We start from the raw sequence: 21,289 nt of genomic DNA, 5'->3' as shown, positions 1-21,289 counted from the left end.
TGATGTAGCGGCGAAATGGATTTATTGAACATAAATCAAGATTTATGCAGGAATGTATGACTCAAAAATTTCACGCTCAATAATTTGCATATGAATTACAAATTCTACAATATTTCGTATCGTTTTTTTTTTGTTTTTTTTGGTTATTTTTTTTTTCCCGGGTGCAGATTGTGCAGATTGTGCAAAAACATTTGGTAAAGGAAAAATGAATATGTACATAGAATTTGGTATAGATAAATAGATCATTCTGTAAAAATTCTTTTGCATACAATTATATTCACTGTCAAATCATTATTTTCAATATTTTGTAACATGGTTGTATATTGTGTAACATGATATTGTATGCCAACATGTTTGGTGAATCAATAAATAAATCTTTCATCCTCGTACTTTTTGGAACACCGATTCTCGTACGTACAGGAACACTGAAGCCTAGAGGCGTAGGACTAATTTAAAAAAAAAAAAAAAAGGGGGGTGGACTTCTGAATTAAGTGACAACCAATAAAAAAAAAAAGGTCATTCGAACACTGAAAGGGGGGGGGGGGGGCAAACTTTAAAAAATCACAGAAAGTGGGGGGGGGATACTTCAAAATTATGCTACAAGCAAAAAAAAGGGTCATTCGGACACTAAAAGTATTTTTTGGGGGGGGGGGGGGGAGGGAGGGGAGCAAACCTTTCTAAATCAATGAAAGGGGGGGGGGGGGCAAATTTCTAAAAAGCACCCGGAATATTCCTTTCTAGGCACTTTGTTTCTTTAGCAATTTGATCACTGGATGGTTTAACCCTTTCTCTACCGGCACATTTTAGAGGTTTTTAAAGACTAAATGACAATATTTTTACATCGACTTAAATCTGCATGTATCACGATTTGGGATAGGCATATGACATATAATTTTGTTAGGAATTGGACAGGGAATAATTTCTTAAAAAGTTTGTCAAGGTATCCCATGACCTCAAAGAGGTATATGGGGTCAAAGGTCATATAAATGCACATTTTTCTCTCTCTGAAATATATATATTACGACCCCTCTCACTCGATTAGAGTCAAAAATAGAAAATTCTAAATGCATGAGCTGATGTGCCTTTGAAAATACTACAAACACATTACAATCAAATTAATCAATTTTATTGACAAACGAATATTTTGGTTGCTAAGTAACAACACCCATAGTGCAATTTTGACCATAATTTGCCTTTCTGCATACATTCGACACAATTTAAACATAATTACATTGAATGATGATTAGTAAATGTTACATTATTTTAAAAATATAATCTTTAAATAAATCTTAATCATTTTAAAATGTTTTTAACAAAAAATATGATGATGAGAATTAAGGTCAAAGGTCATAAAATGGAAACTTTGTACTTTATATACATTGTACATATCCATCATTTTCTAATAATATGACGTTTTGCCATTATGTTCCACTAATTAGAATAAATATTGCAACATTAAAACAAAGATCTTTATTATCAATCTAAAATAATTTAATTTTTTGCATTCAAATATATTTGGTTGCTAAGCAACAGCACCTTATCAAATGTTATAAAAAAAACAACAACCCGATTTTCCTCTCCAAGTTCAACGAGTACTTACTTTCAATCACTAGATTTAAATGTACTTGCATCATATTTAACAAAAATGTTCTTATATTCAACCTCTTAAAATCTATTTCTAGACATCATTCTTGATACACTGTACTGGGTTGTTCCGATAGGGGCATGCATTGACCAATATCTGTCCATCGAACGGAACTTCACAGCAGACATGTATAAGATAATGCACAAAAATCTGGAAAAAAAAAAGAATTTCTTAATACTTAGCCCTAAATACTAATGTATCATCAGAGCTTTTGAATGCTCAATTGGCTCTGTAAATATTTTTTATAGTCAAGGCCCTCTGAAAATTACAAGTATACATTTAATTACTTATGACATTTTATCAGAGGTAATTGTAGTACACATCTAATAAATGTGTTAGACGCACAGCAAGATTAATTTTGGTAAAGATAATCGTTTTATTATGCATTTTATTATTCGTTTTAAACTGAAAATCACTGTCACAATATCGGTACTTTAAAACTAGTAATATCTGTACAATTCCTCTTCAGTGAAAGGCTGCGAACTTCCTTGGGAAGCATAATGACAATCCTTCCCCCTAGATATGACCATCTCAGCATAATGGTTGGTGGCAACACAGATGGAGAAAACCAAATCTTCTGTCAAAAACAGCTTCATAAAATCTGCAGTTCTCTGAGTAATCGGGTCCCATATCTGAAAGGAAATTGCAAATAAAATCAGTATTGGCCACCATACCTTATTTGTCAGCATTTAGAAAACTTGTCATACCTTATAATTAGAAAAAGAATAATGATTTTCCGGGGTTTTTTTTTGTCTCTTTTTGTATGTACATATGTGATACCTAGTAATGCAGTAAAAACAGTAAAATGGTACACGCATATCTGTGTATCATGACGCCATGATTCCATTTGTGAATGTATTATCTGGATTTATTTGAATGTTAACCAAATGTATACAGATTTAACCCAAAATTCAACCTCTCAGAGTCATACCAACTGAATGCCAGGCTGTCGCTCCGAATGAAAAGCCACACTTCTTGGATCAGGTGTCCCTGTGTCCTTCATATCAGCATCCTTCCAATGCATGTCTGGCTTTGCCAGTAGACTGTCACTAGCGGACGATACCTGAGAACTTTTCACTAAATATTGTGATGGCAATACCCTTTTTAAAGATGAAAAGAAATTACAATTAAGAATTGTTGGTTTATGTTTTAAAGCAAAATATGTTCAGTGGCGGATTTAAGGGGGGGGGGGGGCGCAGCCGTCCCCCCCCCCCCTAAATTTTTCAAATTTAAGGTAAATCGTGGTATTGGCCTATCTTGTTTAGAAAAATGTACGAAACGATAAAAAAAGCAATAATTTCTTCCACTCCCGATGAAATAAATGACAAAATCTTTTGATTTATTGAATTTTTTAATTGGGAGAACTTAATTTTTTCCAAAAACCTTTAAAATTTGCGTCATTTTACTAATTTCGCCATATTAAAAATGATAAAAAATAGTACAAATGACTTAAATAGGAGACATTTCAAGCCCTATAAAATCTGTAAAATCCAAGAGCTTCCGGGGGGGGGGGGCTTTGCCCCCTGGGCCCCCACCTCAAGGCGGTCCCCAGACCCCCTGCCTCATAAAGTGGCGCGCCCCGTAACCGTAATTCTGGATCCGCCCCTGATGTTTTATGGTAGTAAGGGACAGTTTCGCACTTAAGTGCAGCTCAAATTTAAAGATACATATGCCCTGTATTTGAAGTGACATTTGGTAGGGGATGAGTTAGAAATGAATGGAATATTTTATTATACATTGTGAGTGTAGCAGAGTGCGTAATGAAAAAAAGATATGCATCATGTAGGTGTCAGCATTATGCCTAGTATATACGGGGGAGGGGGGGTACTGAAGAAATTCTGGTCCTGCGAAAATACTGCAACTCTGAGGGAAAGTATATTATCCCAGATATAAAAGTAGAATTGAATTGGTTCTTCATGGTACACAGTGTCTAAATCCCCTTGCATGGTATTCTGATGGGGTGTGGATTTAGTCGAAATTAGAGAAAATCTAGACAAGATCATAGCTCATAGCATACCAGTACCAGCATATATGGATCACATGTAATTTATGGTCATAAGCTACTAAGTGTACAATGTATATAAAATACATGCATCTGGATAAAAGAGAAATCTATATGATTTTTCATTAGCCTGTCATAATCAGACTTTGATTGATGTTACGTACCCCCCCCCCCCCCCTCCCCTACTTCGGCCCATACACACATTTCGTTTATATTTCTGTTACAATATGAAGAAAATAATTCAAATTATGATAATAAATTCTATCATTACAATGACGTAATATGTGTTTTCCTAACAGATTGTGTTTTCTTTTCATAGAAAGATAATTTTTTATAAACATGGAAAAATCCTGGAAAATAGCCTTCTCACCAGCGGTCATGAATAACCAGTCTGATTAAAACCACCCCATCCCCCTTCTCATTGCACACTAAATCCACCCATTTCTTACACTCGCACGTAAGGTAAGGAGAAAATTCTGGAAAAAGGGGGCTGTTAATCAGACGGATTAATGCCGGACCAGGACAGATTAAATGATGTCAGTTCTTGATAAACAATTGGGTGTTATTCACTTGGTTTAGAAATCATAAAATATAAATATTTTCTTTAATGAAACGAAAAATAATGGCATCAAATCGTGTTAATTAATCGTGAATTTTTCATAACATGACAAAACTGCAATTTTTTTTCTAGTCGGCCTATGTGGCTACATCAACTTACATGTACATGTTTATACCGAATGCACGATCGTTTGGGTCATCCTGCAACAGGAGATCCAGGGCATCTTCTTCTGACATCAGGTCGTTTTAAAGATGTAAAATACAAGCCTTCGCTGTGACAGTCACATTGAAGCTGTGTTGTTTTCGTTGAAACGGAAACACGTGTGTTCCCCGTGCACACTTTCAGAAAACCCCGCGGGGCCCGCGATCCCGAACACGGAAAAATAAAAGTAAAGGCCTATAGGCTATATGCGAACTTCTTTTTAGTTTTCTTTGTTTGGCAGGGAAAAAAATATTACTATTCCGAACAAATATAACGTGTATATCTGAATTTGAAGTATTTTATATATCTTTTTTTAAACTTTACTTTTCCGATGTAACATTCTCAATAGGTGTTGTAGGTTTTGTAACTGTTAAGTAAAGAATACCTGGCTGATTATTTCATACATATGTGTATATTGCTTTAGTGTATCAAAAGGTACTGAATTTACTAAAAGGACAATACAAATTTTTATAGTTTTCACCACTTTATTGTGCGATGCGCGTCGATCGCTTTTAGCGACGACGTTTTGTCGCTAATTTTAAAGAAAACCGCGTTGCATGTCCCAATTTCATTTTATCGTAATATAAAAACTACCGAGAATTATATCACGAATAAGGGCCCATCAAAATGTAAATTTCCTCTACTTTTACAGGCTGTATTTACTTTTCCCTATTTCCATATATAAATATAGGTAAAACGCCGATATGTTTAAAGATTGAGAAATAAAATCGTAAGAAAACGTGCATGTGCAAAAAATTGCTATTTTCTTATAACTTTGCCAGGCATTAAAAATAATTTTTATATCTTCTAAAAGCAGGGAATATATGCTTTTCAAAAATATAAAAAATATTGAATTCATAAGGAAAGTAAAAAAACTCATATCGAGGGGGAAAATGACCTTGCGACAAAGCGTTGCGTCATATTTAGACGAAGCTATCCTTCACTTTAAATGCTTTTTTTAATCTAATGGCTTTACTTACGTTATTGATTTTTACATATTCAAAAAATAGAGAAAATTTCCAAAAATATGATATATAGATCATGTATCTTATGACCGTAGTTTCAAAGATTTAGAGGCACTCCTTTTACGTTGTCCTGTTTTTACGCGCCACCGGTCAAATTGACCGGTACGGTAGAGAAGGGGTTAAACTTTGATTTACCCATCATTTTAAATAATTATCTGCACCTTGATCTATCTGGAAATATCAGTATCAGAAAAACCAAAGCAAAATTACCCCAACCTTCCAACCCCCATCACAAATGATTTGTTTTTCTTTATTGTCCAAAAGAGGTGCCGAATTCACCATAATTATTCTGGTGCCGAATTCACTATGTGCAGAGTTAACGAGGGCCGAATTCATTATTCTCTCTGGTGCCGAATTTACCAGGTGCCGATTTAACTCAGTAAGGGAATTCCCATTTGTATAATCATGACAACTTCCGTCATAGGTTCACGAACTGAACGAATTTGAGAAGCAGTAGACGATAATTAACGATTGATTACAGCCGATAAATGGACGCTATTTCCAACTCAACATGACGATGCGAGAGAAGAGACCTTGATCGAGTTGCTGCTAGACGGTAGGGGTCTAATTATAATGATAAATTGAACTTTTCGCCGAAAATTGCAAGCTAGGTGGCTGGTAAATAAGAAAACCAAGATGGCGGCGTGATATACCTTGTCAATAAGTTAGTACACATGGATATTTTTTTCTTCTTATTATATTGATATGAAACGTCAAGCGCCTGTGATGAAATATATGATAAGGTTAATGTTTACTCAATTAATTATATGAATGGCCTTCTAATTTGATCCAGCTTTGGCAGTTCTTGTTTGTCATATGCGAAAAGGTCACCATTTGAACTGAAAATTATATGAAAAGGTATACAATTCTCAAATCTAAAATATATGAAAAGGGTGGGGGGTCTGCAATGTCAGCGGCACGTCCCTACCCATAAAATTACGAAGTGTCCCCCCCCCCGGGTCTCTTATGCAGTCAAAATCACGCCAATAATTTCAAACAGGTGGCGCGCCGGCGCTGGATCCGCCTTTGTGTATGGTGTAATTTTATGCTTGTTTTGGTATTTGGTCATAAGTAAACTGAAGTTACAATATATTCACAGATGCAAACTTGTAAGCATTAGTATACCTTTTCTTTCTCCATCTTCTGAATGCTTTCATTTGGTAGGCCGAGATACTTCCATGCCACATCTTCCATGATTGCGAAGCGAGAGGCAGAATGACGAAAGTTCTTTTCTTATATTGTGTAAAAAGTCGTAATTACGATATCTCGTTATTACGACTTATTATCTCGTTATTACGACTTAATTAAGTCGTAATTACGACTTATTATCTCGTTATTACGACTTATTATCTCGTTATAACGACTTAGTATCTCGTTATTACGACTTATTATCTCGTTATTACGACTTAATTTTTTTTTTCTTTTATCCTGATTTGACCCTTCTAGGCTTTCGTAGAAATGAATGGGTTTTAAAGGAGAATAATAGAATCCTTCATTAGTACGAGTGTGGGATAGGGAAATTCCACCGAGGGGACAAGATTCGCAGTCTAGGACGAGGCTTTGCCGAGTCCTAGACAGCGAATCTTGTTCCAGAGGTGGAATTCCCCTATCCCACACGAGTTAATAATGAAGGATTATTTTTCTCACATTTTACCTACAGTTTAGTGCATAAATTTAGGAGCTTTGAGAAAATTCTAAATTATCAAAATCCTTATTTGAAATTCGATGCAAAAACTAATTAGATAGGCAGAAAGAGCATACCCGAAAATGGTTTACACTGTAAGTGTAAACTAAAAAACCCAAGGTTGTCCAACAGAAAGCTATATACATTAAAATTTAAAGATAACAATGCAACATATTTTTGCTTCATCGTGTACTGTAAATCTTCACCGTGTAACGTAAATCATAGAAAATATATGACGTCACAATCAAATGACGTCGCAGCAGTGTGAGACAGAAAAATCTCACATGGCTGTCTCACATGGGTAAAGTCTATCTCACACTGGTGATAATGTGAGAATAGTATCATCATCCACGAAATCGTGCAAAGCGTTATCGCGCTGTGGTACAATACACATTACATATCGAACAACCCTCGTATATCGTGGTCTAATTTTCTTTGCTGACCTAGGGGTTAGGATGGATACTTTCTGTAGATTGTTTGTTTTCATCTGGGTACGCTCTGAAGAAAATCTCTTCCACTGACTCGGCGACTGGTGTTGAATTTGTCTGTGTTAATGCCACTGGCTTTTTCAACGTTAGAACCTGTCCTGTGTTAGTAGGTAATTACACCGTATTTGTTCTTCATGTGAAAATTTATGGCTTAATACCGTCAGTCAACCTTTGACCCAGCTGGTAAAGATCTAACGTACTTTAGAGATTCATCTCTGTCATATGTTCCTGATGTGGATTTTCTGTTTCCTTTTCCCCTGCTTTGGTCTTTTGGGATTTGATCGCAGTCCTTAAATTCTGTGGCATCATGCATAGGCTCGTAAATGTTTGGAAGAGTGATCACGGTCTATCTGATCGTACGACTTTCATGAGGCTAAAAAGCCCTGAATTCCTTTCTCGTTGTGTCCAATTATGTTACTGATTTTTTTTTGGGGGGGGGGGGGTTGCAATTCCACGTATTATTTGAAGTTTGATTCTGCAGTTTTGCTCGCTTGGTACAATGTAACTTTTCTGTGAGATTGTACTTTATAGTTACTGGAATTTTTAATTATGTTTTAAATCTTTTTTTTTCTATAATTGGTTTTAGAACATTTAAAAGTTCACTGCCTGTGGTTGCTATGTCATTTGCAAGCTGGTTTGACATACAACATTCTCTGGTAATTCTGATGCTGAATTGTGTAATGCCGAGTAACAAAGCAATGAATTTTCACAATGGACACAATCATAAATAGAATGGGCTAGTTTCTGTCTCTGAGGTAGTAAGTCCCATTGTTGAAGTGAGAATTTGAGTAGGAAGTCTTTCTTTTCACCAAATTTGTTTTTATTCTTCCAATATTTTGGCTTTATAATTAAGTTAATTTGTAGATGAAGTAACCGACGGACGAATTTGTCATAGGGCAAATGCATGTTTGGGTAACTGTTCATAATGTTACAGTAAAAAAGTAGGTAACAAAAAAGTGTTCATTCCTCTCAACGTCCAATTATGCTATTTCGAATAACATTATTCATCTCAGCTTTCACACCTGCTTTACAGGGTAGATTTTAGAACTATTGTATTTCCTATATCACCCGCGAATGTTAAACACGTCTATATCAAGAATATATATATGTTACATTATCTTATTCATACATGCCGATATGTTATGATTTAAATTTTTCATGTACGGTGCGCCATATGGACTATAATTCAACATAGTTTATAATGCAAGTTGAAGATAACAAACAGTGAACAATCTCATAACTCCTAAAAGCAATGCAAAATAGAGAGTTGGGCAAACACGGACCCCTGGATATACCAGCAGTGGGATCAGGTACCTAGGAAGAGTAAACATCCCCTGTCGACCGGTCACACCCGCCGTGAGACCTATATGCAAGGTGAAGATATCTTGATCAGGTAAATGGAGTTATTCGTAGTCAAAATCAGTGTGCCAAGAACGGCCTAACAATCAGCATGATACACGTCAGATAGCATTTGACCCAATGATAGGCTGTATTGGCAAACTAGATCGTTATAACGACATTAGAATTTGCGAAATGCTGATTTTAAAGAAGACTGTTGGAACCCCTGCACCATCAACTTTTTTGCCAGTAGCCTGCTTCGATTTAAAAACTGACCACACGCAGAACAAGCTCTTGCGTATCGAATCAGTTGAGAGATGTAAACACCATATGCAGGTGATAATGGAATATTTTTACATGGGAAGTTGACGACGTAGAAGTTGAAATCATCCCGTTTGTCATAAAGTTGAGTTGTTAGTCTGCCGTTAATATCTACTTTCAATAAAATATCTAAGCATGAAGCAGAAGTGAACGACTCTGTGGTGTCTTTTATTTCGAGTTCACTGGGATATATTGAATCGACATATGAATGAAAATTATTATTGTTAATAGATAATATATCGTCGATATATCTAAATCTCTAATTGAAGGCCACAGCAAGAGATTTTGTCTTCTCACGTAGAAGTTTTTGAATAAATTCTGCTTCATGGGAATATAAAAACAGGTCAGCTAACAAAGGGGCACACTTTGTGTCCATGGGAATTCCAACAGACTGATCACCAAAGACCTCAAAGATATTGTCAATGAGGAACTCCAGCATATTATAGGAGTACTTAGGCGTGGAATCAGAGTGGCGTTTAACAAATTATTTTTTTGGATGACTGGTAACTAGATAGGAATATTTATATGTAAATTTCTTTTTTTTTTTATTTACTTTTGTTTTTTCAGTCCATTTTCAAATATGTCTGGACATTTCATTTTGAGTTTCCGCAGAGACGAAAACCACATAGGAGAAGTTTTCAATCAGATAAGTTTTTCTTATGTTTTGATTTGACGATATATACTCTCTACGGCAAGAATCACAAACCATTTCAAATTCATTTGATTTGTTTTATTTTCTCTTGATGTATCTTTAGAGGTAATTATTAATCACTTTTGTTTCATTTGAGTAATTTTATTTCTCCATTTATTTTAGACCTAAATTTATTTTTGATACTCTTTAAATCATAACAAAGTCAAAACTGGAAACCACCGTCTTAACACTAGACCATAAATTTAATGAATTGTTACTGTTCTTTTTTCTATCCTGGCGAAGTATATCTATTCTAATTGTTGTGTTTTGTGTTAATTGCTGGAACACAGATTTGCGTCGGTCGGCAGCTCTGATATCAGCAAAATGTTCTGAGGGAGTTGTCTATCTTGAAAATGCATTGAATTATAGATACTAGTATCTTATTTGAAAAAGTGACCATTTTAAACTGGAGAGATTGGAGTGAAAATAAATTAAATCATAGACAGTTGCGTATGACATTTTAAATTATGATACCGATTCCGAATGTGAAAATAACAACAATGATGGAGATGCTAATGTACCACATGAAGTTAATGATACGAACACTAAGGAATACATAATCCGATCAAAATTTCAAAATGACACTTGCGGTTGTAAGGAGTAGAATGCCATGTAGCTTGTGAATTCCGTGATCACTGTCCTCCATGTACTAGGGAGGAACTTGACACTGGTTCTGTAACACAGGCCAAGAAACACAGAGGGAGAAACCGAGAAAGACCTTTTCAAGAATATTTCTTTAATGTCCACAGAGAGTTCGTACAAGGTTTTGTTTTGTACAAGGTTTTGTTTTGTACAAGGTTTTGTTTTGTACAAGGTTTTGTTTTGTACATGGTTTTGTTTTGTACAAGGTTTTGTTTTGTACAAGGTTTTGTTTTGTACATGGTTTTGTTTTGTACATGGTTTTGTTTTGTACAAGGTTTTGTTTTGTACATGGTTTTGTTTTGTACAAGGTTTTGTTTTGTACATGGTTTTGTTTTGTACAAGGTTTTGTTTTGTACAAGGTTTTGTTTTGTACAAGGTTTTGTTTTGTACAAGGTTTAGTTTTGTACATACTGTTGAGAGGAAGAAGCTCCATACACTTGCCAGATCTCTGGATACAGAGGACGTTTTGCAAAGAAAACATGGCAACAGTGGCAAAGTAACGCATGATAAGTTAACAACGAGGGACCGGGCGTGGATCAAAACATTCCTTATCAAGTATGCTGGTGACCATGCACTGCACTGCCATTAAAACAAATGCCTCCCCAGTTCCCCAAATTGAAATGGTTCCAAATTACCCCTACCCCTTGCCCTTAATGTACTGCATGGTATGGTAGAGAAAGCAATATGAACAAAGGCATTATGAACTGCACTTTGTGCATTTACAGCAAAGGTGGAGAGAAGATTCGACATTGCTGTGACTAATCTCATTGTTGTATATGATACAAAAAAGGAAAAGGACTGTTCTTCTGAAGTGTCATTAGGAAAGTGAACATACCCCTGTGCATGAAAAAAAGCTCCAAAACATTCCATTTTGATCCACTGTAAATTGTGCGAAAATATTAGATCCCTGGTCAGAACAATGAGAACATCATAGAATGATAATAAAGCATTGTACAAAATTCAAAGGCTATCCGATAAGCCATATAGGAGAAGAGTTCACAAGCTATTTTACATTTCTACCCCTGTTAGATCCACAATAAGTTTAGGGATAACAATTGGATTTTCCCTCCTGTTCTGACAATATGCAAATCTGTAAATGGCAATGAAGCTTTGTATAAAGTTTCTTCTGTGCGATAAGCCATATGGAAGAAGTGTGCACAAACTATTTTATACCCTTCACCCCTGAGATACAGTATGACTTTTCTGAAAAGAATTGGATCCTTCTGTCCTGACAATATGCACATCTACAAATAGCAATGAAACATTTTACAAAGTTTAAAGTCTATCCGATAAGCCACATAGGAGGAGAAGTGTTCACAGGCCATTTTGCACTTTCCACCCCTCTTACTTCCATTATAACGTTTAGGAAAATTAATGAATCCCTCTGTCCTGACAATATGCATATCTACAAATGGCTGTGAAGCATTTTACAAAGTTTCAAGTCCATCTGATATCTCAGAAGAAAAGCGCTCATAAGATTTTATGACAGACGGACAGACTGAGAGAAAGTACAAAAACAGGATTTCTCCCCCTGGAAGAGGGGAGACAATTACTGCAGATATATCATAAAAGGAAGTCAGTTTGCACATGTATTTTATTGAATGAACGAGATACGAAAGATATCTGAACAATCAAAACACAGGGAGAAGATCAATCTTCAACGTTACGCCCACGACTTCCCAATCAGCCTGGCGCTGATAAACACGGAATGTGAATTCCTTCAGGCTCATGTTGTCTTTACGTAGGGCCACCTTATCAAAATGAGCAGCAACTGACGTGGCGCCTCGTAGTTCCCCAGGTGTTGAAACGATCTTCCTCCACTCCTGTTTGAAATATTTTCGATCGTTACTTGTTATGTCCCACTTCTGACGGCTTTTCACGCCGATTTCGGGCCAAAACACATAATTGCCACTGCATAACTTCATGAAAGCTTTAAACGATACTACTTTGTCGGTTTCCTGTCTAAGGATTTGGACCGTGCAGTTATTGAACGGAAAGACAGTTTGTAAATTTTCTTCAGTAGGGTAAGTCCACATTATGCTGATGGTCTCCGAGCCCGATATCAGTTTGTCTCCATTAACTAGGCAGTATACACTGGGTTTGTAAATGACGAGTTCATAGTTTGGAGTTTGAGTACTTTCACCTGAAACTGTACCATACTGCATTAAACGAAATGACCATACATGAAGTATTCGACGTCATTATGTTCGACACTAAAACATTTTGACCACCTTTTGTTCGGGGCGTTTGTCTGTCCGTCCGTCTTCCCATAATATTTTCTCATTTTTAGGGTGAAGGGAATTCAAGTGAGTTGAAAACCAAGGGCCAGGTCACCTTCAAAGGGGGAGAGAATCACGAAAATGCAAACATAGATTAGGGTCATTCAAAATTATTCTTCTCGAGAACCAATGGGCCAGAAAAGTTTAAATTTACATTAAAGCTTTCCAACACAGTGCAGACTCAACTTTCTTAAAATCAAGTCCCCGGGAATTGGATGGGGCCACAATAGGGGACCAAATTGTACCTGTGAGTACAAAGGGAAAATCTTTCAAAATCTTCTTCTCATGATCCACGGGGCTAGAAAAGTTAAAATTTACATGAAAACCTCATGACATAGGAGAAATTCATTTTCTTAATCACGGCCCCAGGGGGAAGGGTAGGGTTACAATAGGGGATCAAAGTTTTACATGCTAATATTTAAGCAACATATTAGACATTTTCTTCTCAAGAGCCACATGGCTAGAAAACTTGAAATTTATATTAAAGCTTCCTGATATAGAGTAAATTTGTGCAAATCATAGTTCCCTACGTGGCATGAGGCCATAACAGTGGGTCAAAGTTTTATATTAAGATATATTGGGAATTTTTTTTAACAATCTTCTTCTCAAGAACCATGAAAGCTTATTGACATAGGTTAGACCCAAGTTTGTTAAAATCATGACCCCGGGGGTAGGTTGGGGCCACAATAGGGGATCAAAGTATTATATGCAGATAGATAGGAAATATCTTTTAAAATATGAAAGCTAGGGCTTTCATGTTGTATATATATATATATATATATATATATATATATATATATATATACTCTTTACAACAAGACCTTTTACGAGATGCAATTGTGTATGTCTTGTGGCCTTGACCTGGAATTTTGACCTACCGGTACTTTTAGAAAAGTGACCTATTCAATATGTCCTTAGATTTTTTCATATCTTGAATATACATTTCTTATGACAAGACCTTTCATTTCATACCATTACCTTTGGTCTTGTGATCTTGAACCTTAGTTACTGGTGTTGAGGCATAATGTGAATTCATTTTCAGTTACGTTGTGATCCTTTGGGTTAGGTGGGGGTACTATATGGGGTAAAATTTTTCATGAGAATGAAAAGGTTATCGATAACGAACAATGACCAATCTCATAACTCCTATATGAAATACAAAATTAAGAGTTGGGTAAACACAGACCCCTTGATATACCAGAGGTGGGATCAGGTGCCTAGGAGGAGTAAGCATCCCCTGTTGACCGGTCACACCCGCCGTGAGCCCTATATCCTGATCAGGTAAACGGAGTTATCCGCAGTCGAAATCAGTGTGCCAAGAACGGCTTAACAATCGGTATGAAACACGTCAGACAGCATTTGACCCAATGTGAGGTTGTATTGACGAGTGTTTGAGAAACAGACAAGAAACGATTGAAAGATATTAACTACTTAGCAAGAAACAAGCACCCCCATCGACCTGTCACACCCGCTGTGAGCAATATATCCCGATCAGGCAAACGGAGCAATGCGCAGCTAAACTCTGTATATATAACGGCCTACCACTAGGTATGCAACACGTCAGGCTGCACTTGACCCAATGATGGGTTGTATTGGCAACCCAGACCATAATAACGACCATGGAATTCGCAAAATACTGACATTAAACGGAACAGTTAAAACCCTTCCAATATCAACTTGTTTGTCAGTAGCCTGCCTCGATTTTATAACTGATCATACGTAGAACAAGCTCTTGCGTATTGAATCAGAGACATGAACACCATATGCAAGTGGTAATGGAATATTGCTACATAAATATGGAAGGTTGATTATGGAGAAACTGAAATCATTCTGTTGAGTTGTAAATTTGTTGTTATATTAGCATCCTTGTTCAATAAATTATCTAAGTACGAAGCAGATGTAGAAGACTCTGTGATGTATTTTATTTCGCGTTCACTGGGATACATCGAATCGTCTTATGAATGGAAATGATTATTGTTAATGGATAAATATATGATAATAAATATTGATTAAAATCACAGCAGGCGAACAATAGCAGGCCAATGTGGCTCAGGTAAGCAGTATAGCCCATGAACCTCTTTTTGGGAGTTGCACTTCGTAAAGCTTTCAGGCATAGCGCGCATGAATATATTATGAAGGACTTTTATGTGAGCCGTATCACACCTTCATTTTTCTCTGATACATAAAAGACAATAGAAAATGTTCAATAAAAATTAGTGAATATGAATAAATTTTTGAAATAGAAAAAGAAAGAAAGAAACGCGAGTACCGTAGAATTACTTTGAGATATAACTATTTTTTTCTTCTTCACATATTTAAAAAGCTCCCTTCTCAGGGGTACGTTTTAACATTACTTACGAATCGTCCATTTCGAGTATTGGTTAATTGTGGTCGTGTTTCTGGGAGCCTCAATGACAGCGTTAAATCTGAAACAGTCTCCAACGGGGGATTTCTCCGCCGACTTTAACTGGAAAATACTCTTACTGAGCGGACGCACAACTTCCCATCCGGCCTGTTTGAAAATATTATTCAACTTGTTATTTAATTTTTTTTTTATTTATTTATTTATTTTTTGTATTGACAATGTCCTGAATAACTATCGAAAGAAAATTGAGACGGAGCGGCAAATTGAAAATTGAACCTGCCTATTTTCAATTAATTCAAAACATGCTCACAAATATTGATGAAAAATATTTAAATACATGTAACGTATTGCTTGTAATACTAAAATCACTGTATATAATATGTGTTTCATCATGTAAGGGGCAAAACTAACGCTCTTGTTTAAAAGATACAATATGGAAATCCCGCGGTTTATTGTATAGAACACACTGATTCTATCCAAAACGTAGCTGGAAATCTTTATACAATACAATATCTGGGAGGAAAAACTACATTTCAGTTCATCTCGATTAACGACACTGGGCTTATAAATAAAATCAACCATACCTCCACTGATCCTGAAGAAACTCTAAACATGGCCACCACTAGAATAGTGACTAGACTGGCGGTACGTCCCATGATGCCGATAGTGTTACTGTTAAAGTTTGGTGCGCCGTGAGCGTGCAGTTCTCTCTGTTTCATATGTGTTTATCGTTAATATTTAAATTGTTGAATGTCCCTGGGACCAATTTAGAGTAATTATATTGACGAAAATTACTTTTACAATCGACGGCTGACTTTTACAATCTAAAGGGACCAATTCCAAACATGAAAAAACATTGGGAGTGGTATTTTCAAAATTCCAAGATATTAGGACATTCAGGACAAGTAGATGTTAAACGCTTCTATCGTGAAAGGGGTTTTCAAATTTTATTTTTTCCATTTTTATTGTTTACAATGCTTAACTAAAGTATTTCTAATGGTCAACCAAAAATTGAATATCAGTTGTTGAGTTACAGGCGAGATATGTACAGCACTCACAACTCTTTGGTATGTAAACAAGGCTTTTGCCGTGCTTTTGTTTACATATAGATGGCTTAATAAAAAATAGCATATTTAAAGAAAGTGGGATGTGCCAAACACTAGAAACTATTTGATTGTATTCAGAATTAACGTGTGAAATGAAAAATATCTGCTTTAAACGAACTTTAGCCTATGTAAACAAAACATGGCACTGGCCTTGTTTACATAACAAGGCATTGTGAGCTCTGTATCTCTCATGTAGTGCCTCGACAATTGATATTCAAATTCTTGCTAACCATTAGAAATACCTTAGTTAAGCATTCTAAACATTAAAATTGGAAAAATAAAATCAAGCTTTACAAGGTATTCATGTGCATGTGCAATGAATTCTTGGGTTTCACGAATTCTTGGGGGAAAAGAAACAATAAATCAAGGAAAATTGAGTTGCCACAAATATCTTTGATTTCACAGTATATATATTGGTATACATGTATACAAAATACACACATAATCACATATTCATTGTCAACACATTTAGATGTAGTTTGTAAATACAAACTGGCATAAAATGCTTTATTACATGGTTCATACCGAATGTTAGACCGTGTTTTATACTCTGATTTTGACTACTGATAACTCCGTTTACCTGAACAAGATATGGGGCTCACGGCGGGTGTGATCGGTTGACAAGTCATGCGTGCTCCTCCTAGACACCTGATCCCACCATTGGTATATCCAGGGAACCGTGTTTGCCCAACATTTAATTTTGCATTCCTTATAGGAATTGATGAGCATCATTTTTAGAATGGGGGAGGGGTTATGAAAAACTATATCTTGACAAGCCTGTCCCCCAAAGGGGTCTAGTATAGAGCTGTCGTCCAAAGGTATGGGGAGGGGGGTTGCTACGTTCCTGGAGAGACAGAAACTTAAGATGTAAAAGATGTCTTTTTAATAACAAATTTCACTAAAATGATTTGCGATTGTTTTCGTTATAAAGAGGCTGATAACACGTTACTGACAAATGTCAGGATAACTTGAGTTCGACTTCTTTCAGTGAGTTCGACTTCTAACAGTGAGTTTGACTTCTTACAGTGAGTTCGATTTCTTACAGTGAGTTCGACTTCTTACAGTGAGTTTGACTTCTTACAGTGAATTCGACTTCTTACAGTGAGTTCGACTTCTTACAGTGAGTTCGACTTCTCACAGTGAGTTCGTCTTTTTACAATGAGTTCGACTTCTCACAATGAGTTCGACTTCTCACAATGAGTTCGACTTCTTACAGTGAGTTCGTCTTCTTACAGTGAGTTTGTCTTCTTACAGTAAGCACGCTGTGGTACATTCATGATATACAGCAAAGCTTAACACCACACTTTGTTTTGATGACAATTTGCTGGGTCTGTTTATGCATTTCGCAGCTTGTCATTCGTTTAGTTAACAAAATTACATTTGAACAATTATTTTGTATTATCGATAAATCTAACTTCATAAAGAAATCAAAATGAGTAGTGCATTGCATGCATTTGTTTATTCAGAATTGCTGACCCTGAGAACTCTCAAGAGCTTCGGAACCTCTTTGTATTTTTTGTACGCTTCTTGGTTGGACCGAAGCAAATCCATTATCACCTCTTCTTGCCTTTCCGTTCTCCTTTATTTACCGCGGTTACAGTTGGTCCCGCAGTAGAAAACGATGGTACTTTCCGCTGTGTTAATGTGCTAGACCTGAGCTCATCGTCCTCACTAGTCCCAGAAAAACCTTCATCGTTCTCACTAGTCCCAGAAAAACCTCTGAATAGTTTTCCCGTTTATCTGGTCACGTTTGGACGGTCCAAGGTCTGTGATCAAACTCTGCTAGGTGTTTGTTTAAATTTTCTTAATTTACTCCCTGAAAAATTAAATCATCATTTTCTGGAATTTAAACAGATTTTAAAAGTGTGGTTTTTATCATATTGATATACTGTATATCCTTTCAAATTTGATTCCCCCTCCCCCTATACTCAGATGTTCTGCGCTGTCTGTGCCATTTTATTTATTTTGTCTCGGTATGTGAGATTTCTCAACAGTATTGTGTACATGTACAATCCTACAGTTTGATTAAGATTGACTGATCTCCTAAAAGAGATGTACTGTAGTGTTGAATGTAAGATGAAGATAACGAACAGTGATCAATCTCATAACTCCTATAAGCTATACAAAATAGCTAGTTGGATAAACACGGACCCCTGGATATACCAGAGGTGGGATCAGGTGCCTAGGAGGAGTAAACATCCCTTGTCGACCGGTCACACCTGATCAGATCTGCAGTATTACGGCCATTGAACAGTGAGGGTTCTTTAGCGTGCCACATGTACTGTGACACGGGTCATCCGTTTTTAAGGTCATCTCCATGACATTTACACCTGATACCGAGCGTTAGACTACCTGTTTTAACTTAGGTCTGTCGCGGCCGGGATTCGAACCCCGGCCTTCCGCATGCGGGGCGAATTCTCTAACCTCTCGGCCACCGCGGCGGCCTATTGTGTCTGAAGCTTTGAAATGGGGTGTAAACAATTCTATAGTGCTTATCAGTTACTGTAAACCGACTCTTATTCGCGACGACTTTATTTCGAGATTTACTAGTGAGGATCTGGTTTACGGCGACTAATTTTCGCGACGAAGATAATCTCAAACGTACACGATACATTAAAGGTCTGGTTCGCGGCGAGAAATATTCGCGATGAAGAGGTTCTCGCACGCGAATAGAAGTTGGTTTACAGTTTTCGTTGTGGGTGTGGAGGTAAATGTACCTTATTAGACAGCGTATTTTTTATGCCTTTTTCTGGTGTAGCCATCAAATTTACAAATTTATCGGAGAGTATGTTTTTGCTGCCTGTGTCGAGATACATCTCCTGTGGTTAATGATTACTGTTTTTAACCCAGGAACACAGGTTAACTGTATACGATCGAAACAACATAAGCACTTCCTCATCCAACCATCTGCAGTTCTTTCTCTTTCGCTGGACATTGTTTTCATATTTCATATTTTTCATATTCTCATCTATAATTACTTCAAAAATGAATTTCATAATACTTTTAGTCCTTTTCTTGATGATGCTATTCAAGTTCTATTTAACTCTGGAAATCGATAAACTAAATTTTATTACTAAACATAATTTAAGTAACCACATGGCAGTTGGCAGTGTGTGTGCTCATTTTGTTTGAAACTGCGTGCTTGGTAAATAGTACTCCTAAATCAATCATGCTGGAGTTTTACATACACCAATCTGAATGAACATAGAGGGTAGACTTTCAAAGCAAAGTATATTTACCCCCACCTTCAGAAATATCTGGCAAGTCATCCTGTTCAGTGCTACTCATTTTCAAGATTTGTCAATTCCCGTGTCGATTCAAGGACCAAAACCGCGCAAGATTTGAATAGAATTGAATGTTCCATTTAAAAGATTCATGCGATTTAAGCAAAACTTTTATCAAATGGCCAACAGTAGAGGAATGGTGCTAAAAATCAACACGTGGCCACAGATTCCCTTTGTTGCTATGGATGCTACAGCTATAAAAATTAACAAACCCCGGACAGCACCCCCAACACCCACGCAATTCATGCCCAAGTGATCGTTGACAATTAAGGGACCATTTGTTTTGTTGAGTGTAGTTTTCTGGGTCATTATAATAACGCTAAACAGTTTCCCGTATTTCAGAAATAGGCTAACCGGAACTCGCTTTTTAAGATGAATTATATATCATACTTGGGGATAAAATATATCCCAGCCGTCGCCCCATTGTTACTTCATTCACGGAACAACAAATAAATAGAAGAAAAGTTTTTGAAAGAACGAGATATCGCAAACTAAATCTTTTCATTTCAACACACAGAGATCTCTTGTTGAACGCTTTATTGGTAGATTAACAAGAGGTCCACAGGCCTTATCGGTCAACTGAGTATCATTACTCCCAAGGGCTATGAAATCTAGAAAAAAATATCCTTTTCTGAATATCTAAACTAAGTTCTAATGTTCAGCAACAGTATAAAACAAGATGTGTTCTTGAAACTTCAATGCCCTCAAAAGTGCATACACTGATGAAAGGCTTTACATGATATATTAGGTGTATTAACATTAAAACACTAAAAGATGAGACTAATTTGGACCCATCCTAAGAGTCAAAGTCCTGGGTTGTGAAATGCACCATTTTTTGTACATCCTTTTCTGCTATTCCTAAGTATGCATTCAGATTTTATACAGTATCAGCAAACTTACACATAAATACTATATACTAAGTTTGGCCCCACTCTAATATCAAAACCCTACACCTGGAATCATCAAATTTACAATTTTGGTAAAGGACTACGTGCTCTTTCTAAATACCCATTTAGTTTCAATTTGATATCAATAGCACTAAAGGAGATGTTATTTAGTGTTTTACACATAAACACTATTTACAAATGTAGTAAGTTTGGCCCCGCCCTGTAGTTAGAACCCCTACCCCGGGGGTCATGAAATTTATAATTTTGGTAGAGGCCTTCCTGTTCTTAAACACGTGCAGTTGTAGAGAAGAAGATTTTTGAAAATTTGTCAATTTTGGGTCTAGGGGTGCAGGAATCCTGAACTTTACAATTTATGCCCCCCCCCCCCCGTTCATACCAAATTTGAAAAGAATTGGAATGATAGTTATCAAGAAGAAGTTAAAAAAATTCTATTGTTCACACATTTAATAACTGACTATTTTGGCCCCACCCTGATACCACAACCTCTACCCCTTGGATAATCAAATTTACAATTCTAGTGAAGGACTATCTGCTCTTTCTAAATATCCATTTAGTTTCAATTTAGTATCAATAACACTAAAGGAGATGTTATTTAAGTGTTTTACACATAAACACTCTATAGTAAGTTTGGCCCGACCCTGGAGTCAAAACCCCTACCCCGGGGATCATGAAATCTGTAATTTTGGTAGAGGCCTTCCTGCTCTTAAACACGTGCGATTGTAGAGAAGATTTTTTTTTGAAAATTGGTCAA

The 21,289-nt window shown here is 36.4% G+C and overlaps 3 protein-coding genes across 6 annotated transcripts in view; all 3 read right to left on the bottom strand.

The window, feature by feature from the left end:
* LOC125653998 (serine/threonine-protein phosphatase 6 regulatory ankyrin repeat subunit B-like) overlaps positions 1-21,289 on the bottom strand; it is a 1,068,599-nt gene that overhangs the window by 234,061 nt on the left and 813,249 nt on the right. The window lies entirely within an intron of this gene.
* Positions 1-21,289, bottom strand: part of LOC125654500 (uncharacterized) — a 53,434-nt gene that overhangs the window by 14,181 nt on the left and 17,964 nt on the right. Inside the window, exons 5-6 of one of the 3 annotated variants that reach the window (XM_056142836.1) lie at positions 18,064-18,162; positions 16,617-18,033 (exon numbers count right to left, since the gene is read on the bottom strand). The exons of 1 other annotated variant lie outside the window; for it this stretch is intronic. In XM_056142836.1, the coding sequence (XP_055998811.1) occupies positions 18,119-18,162 (44 nt within the window). In that variant the 3' untranslated portion in view covers positions 16,617-18,033; positions 18,064-18,118. Of the gene's footprint in view, positions 1-16,615; positions 18,163-21,289 lie in introns of those variants that run through there. One more of the 3 variants, XM_056142835.1, reaches the window with a different exon arrangement.
* On the bottom strand, positions 12,173-15,987 carry LOC125656847 (uncharacterized). Of its 2 annotated transcripts, none has more exons than XM_048887438.2 (3): positions 15,825-15,987; positions 15,234-15,387; positions 12,173-12,745 (listed from the first exon to the last, which is right to left on the bottom strand). In XM_048887438.2, the coding sequence occupies exons 1-3, from the start codon at positions 15,957-15,959 to the stop codon at positions 12,228-12,230; spliced, it is 807 nt and encodes a 268-aa protein (XP_048743395.2). In that variant the 5' UTR covers positions 15,960-15,987; the 3' UTR covers positions 12,173-12,227. The 2 variants fall into 2 exon arrangements, with proteins under 2 accessions (XP_048743395.2, XP_048743396.2); XM_048887439.2 differs by having other exon boundaries at positions 12,173-12,739; positions 15,825-15,980.

The sequence above is a fragment of the Ostrea edulis genome, chromosome 7 (genome assembly GCF_947568905.1).
Source record: "Ostrea edulis chromosome 7, xbOstEdul1.1, whole genome shotgun sequence".
NCBI classification, from domain to species: domain Eukaryota; kingdom Metazoa; phylum Mollusca; class Bivalvia; order Ostreida; family Ostreidae; genus Ostrea; species Ostrea edulis.
The sequence above is the reverse complement of the archived record's forward strand: the minus strand, read 5'-3'. Positions and strand labels throughout refer to the sequence as shown.

Excerpts from the sequence above, each read along its gene's own strand:
- LOC125656847 (XM_048887438.2), bottom strand. The coding sequence starts at position 15,959 with ATGAAACAGAGAGAACTGCACGCTCACGGCGCACCAAACTTTAACAGT. Across the intron at positions 15,388-15,824 it reads TTTCTTCAGGATCAGTGGAG|GCCGGATGGGAAGTTGTGCG; the intron begins GTATGGTTGATT and ends ATTTTCAAACAG. Across the intron at positions 12,746-15,233 it reads ATACTCGAAATGGACGATTC|TTTCAGGTGAAAGTACTCAA; the intron begins GTAAGTAATGTT and ends AGTATGGTACAG.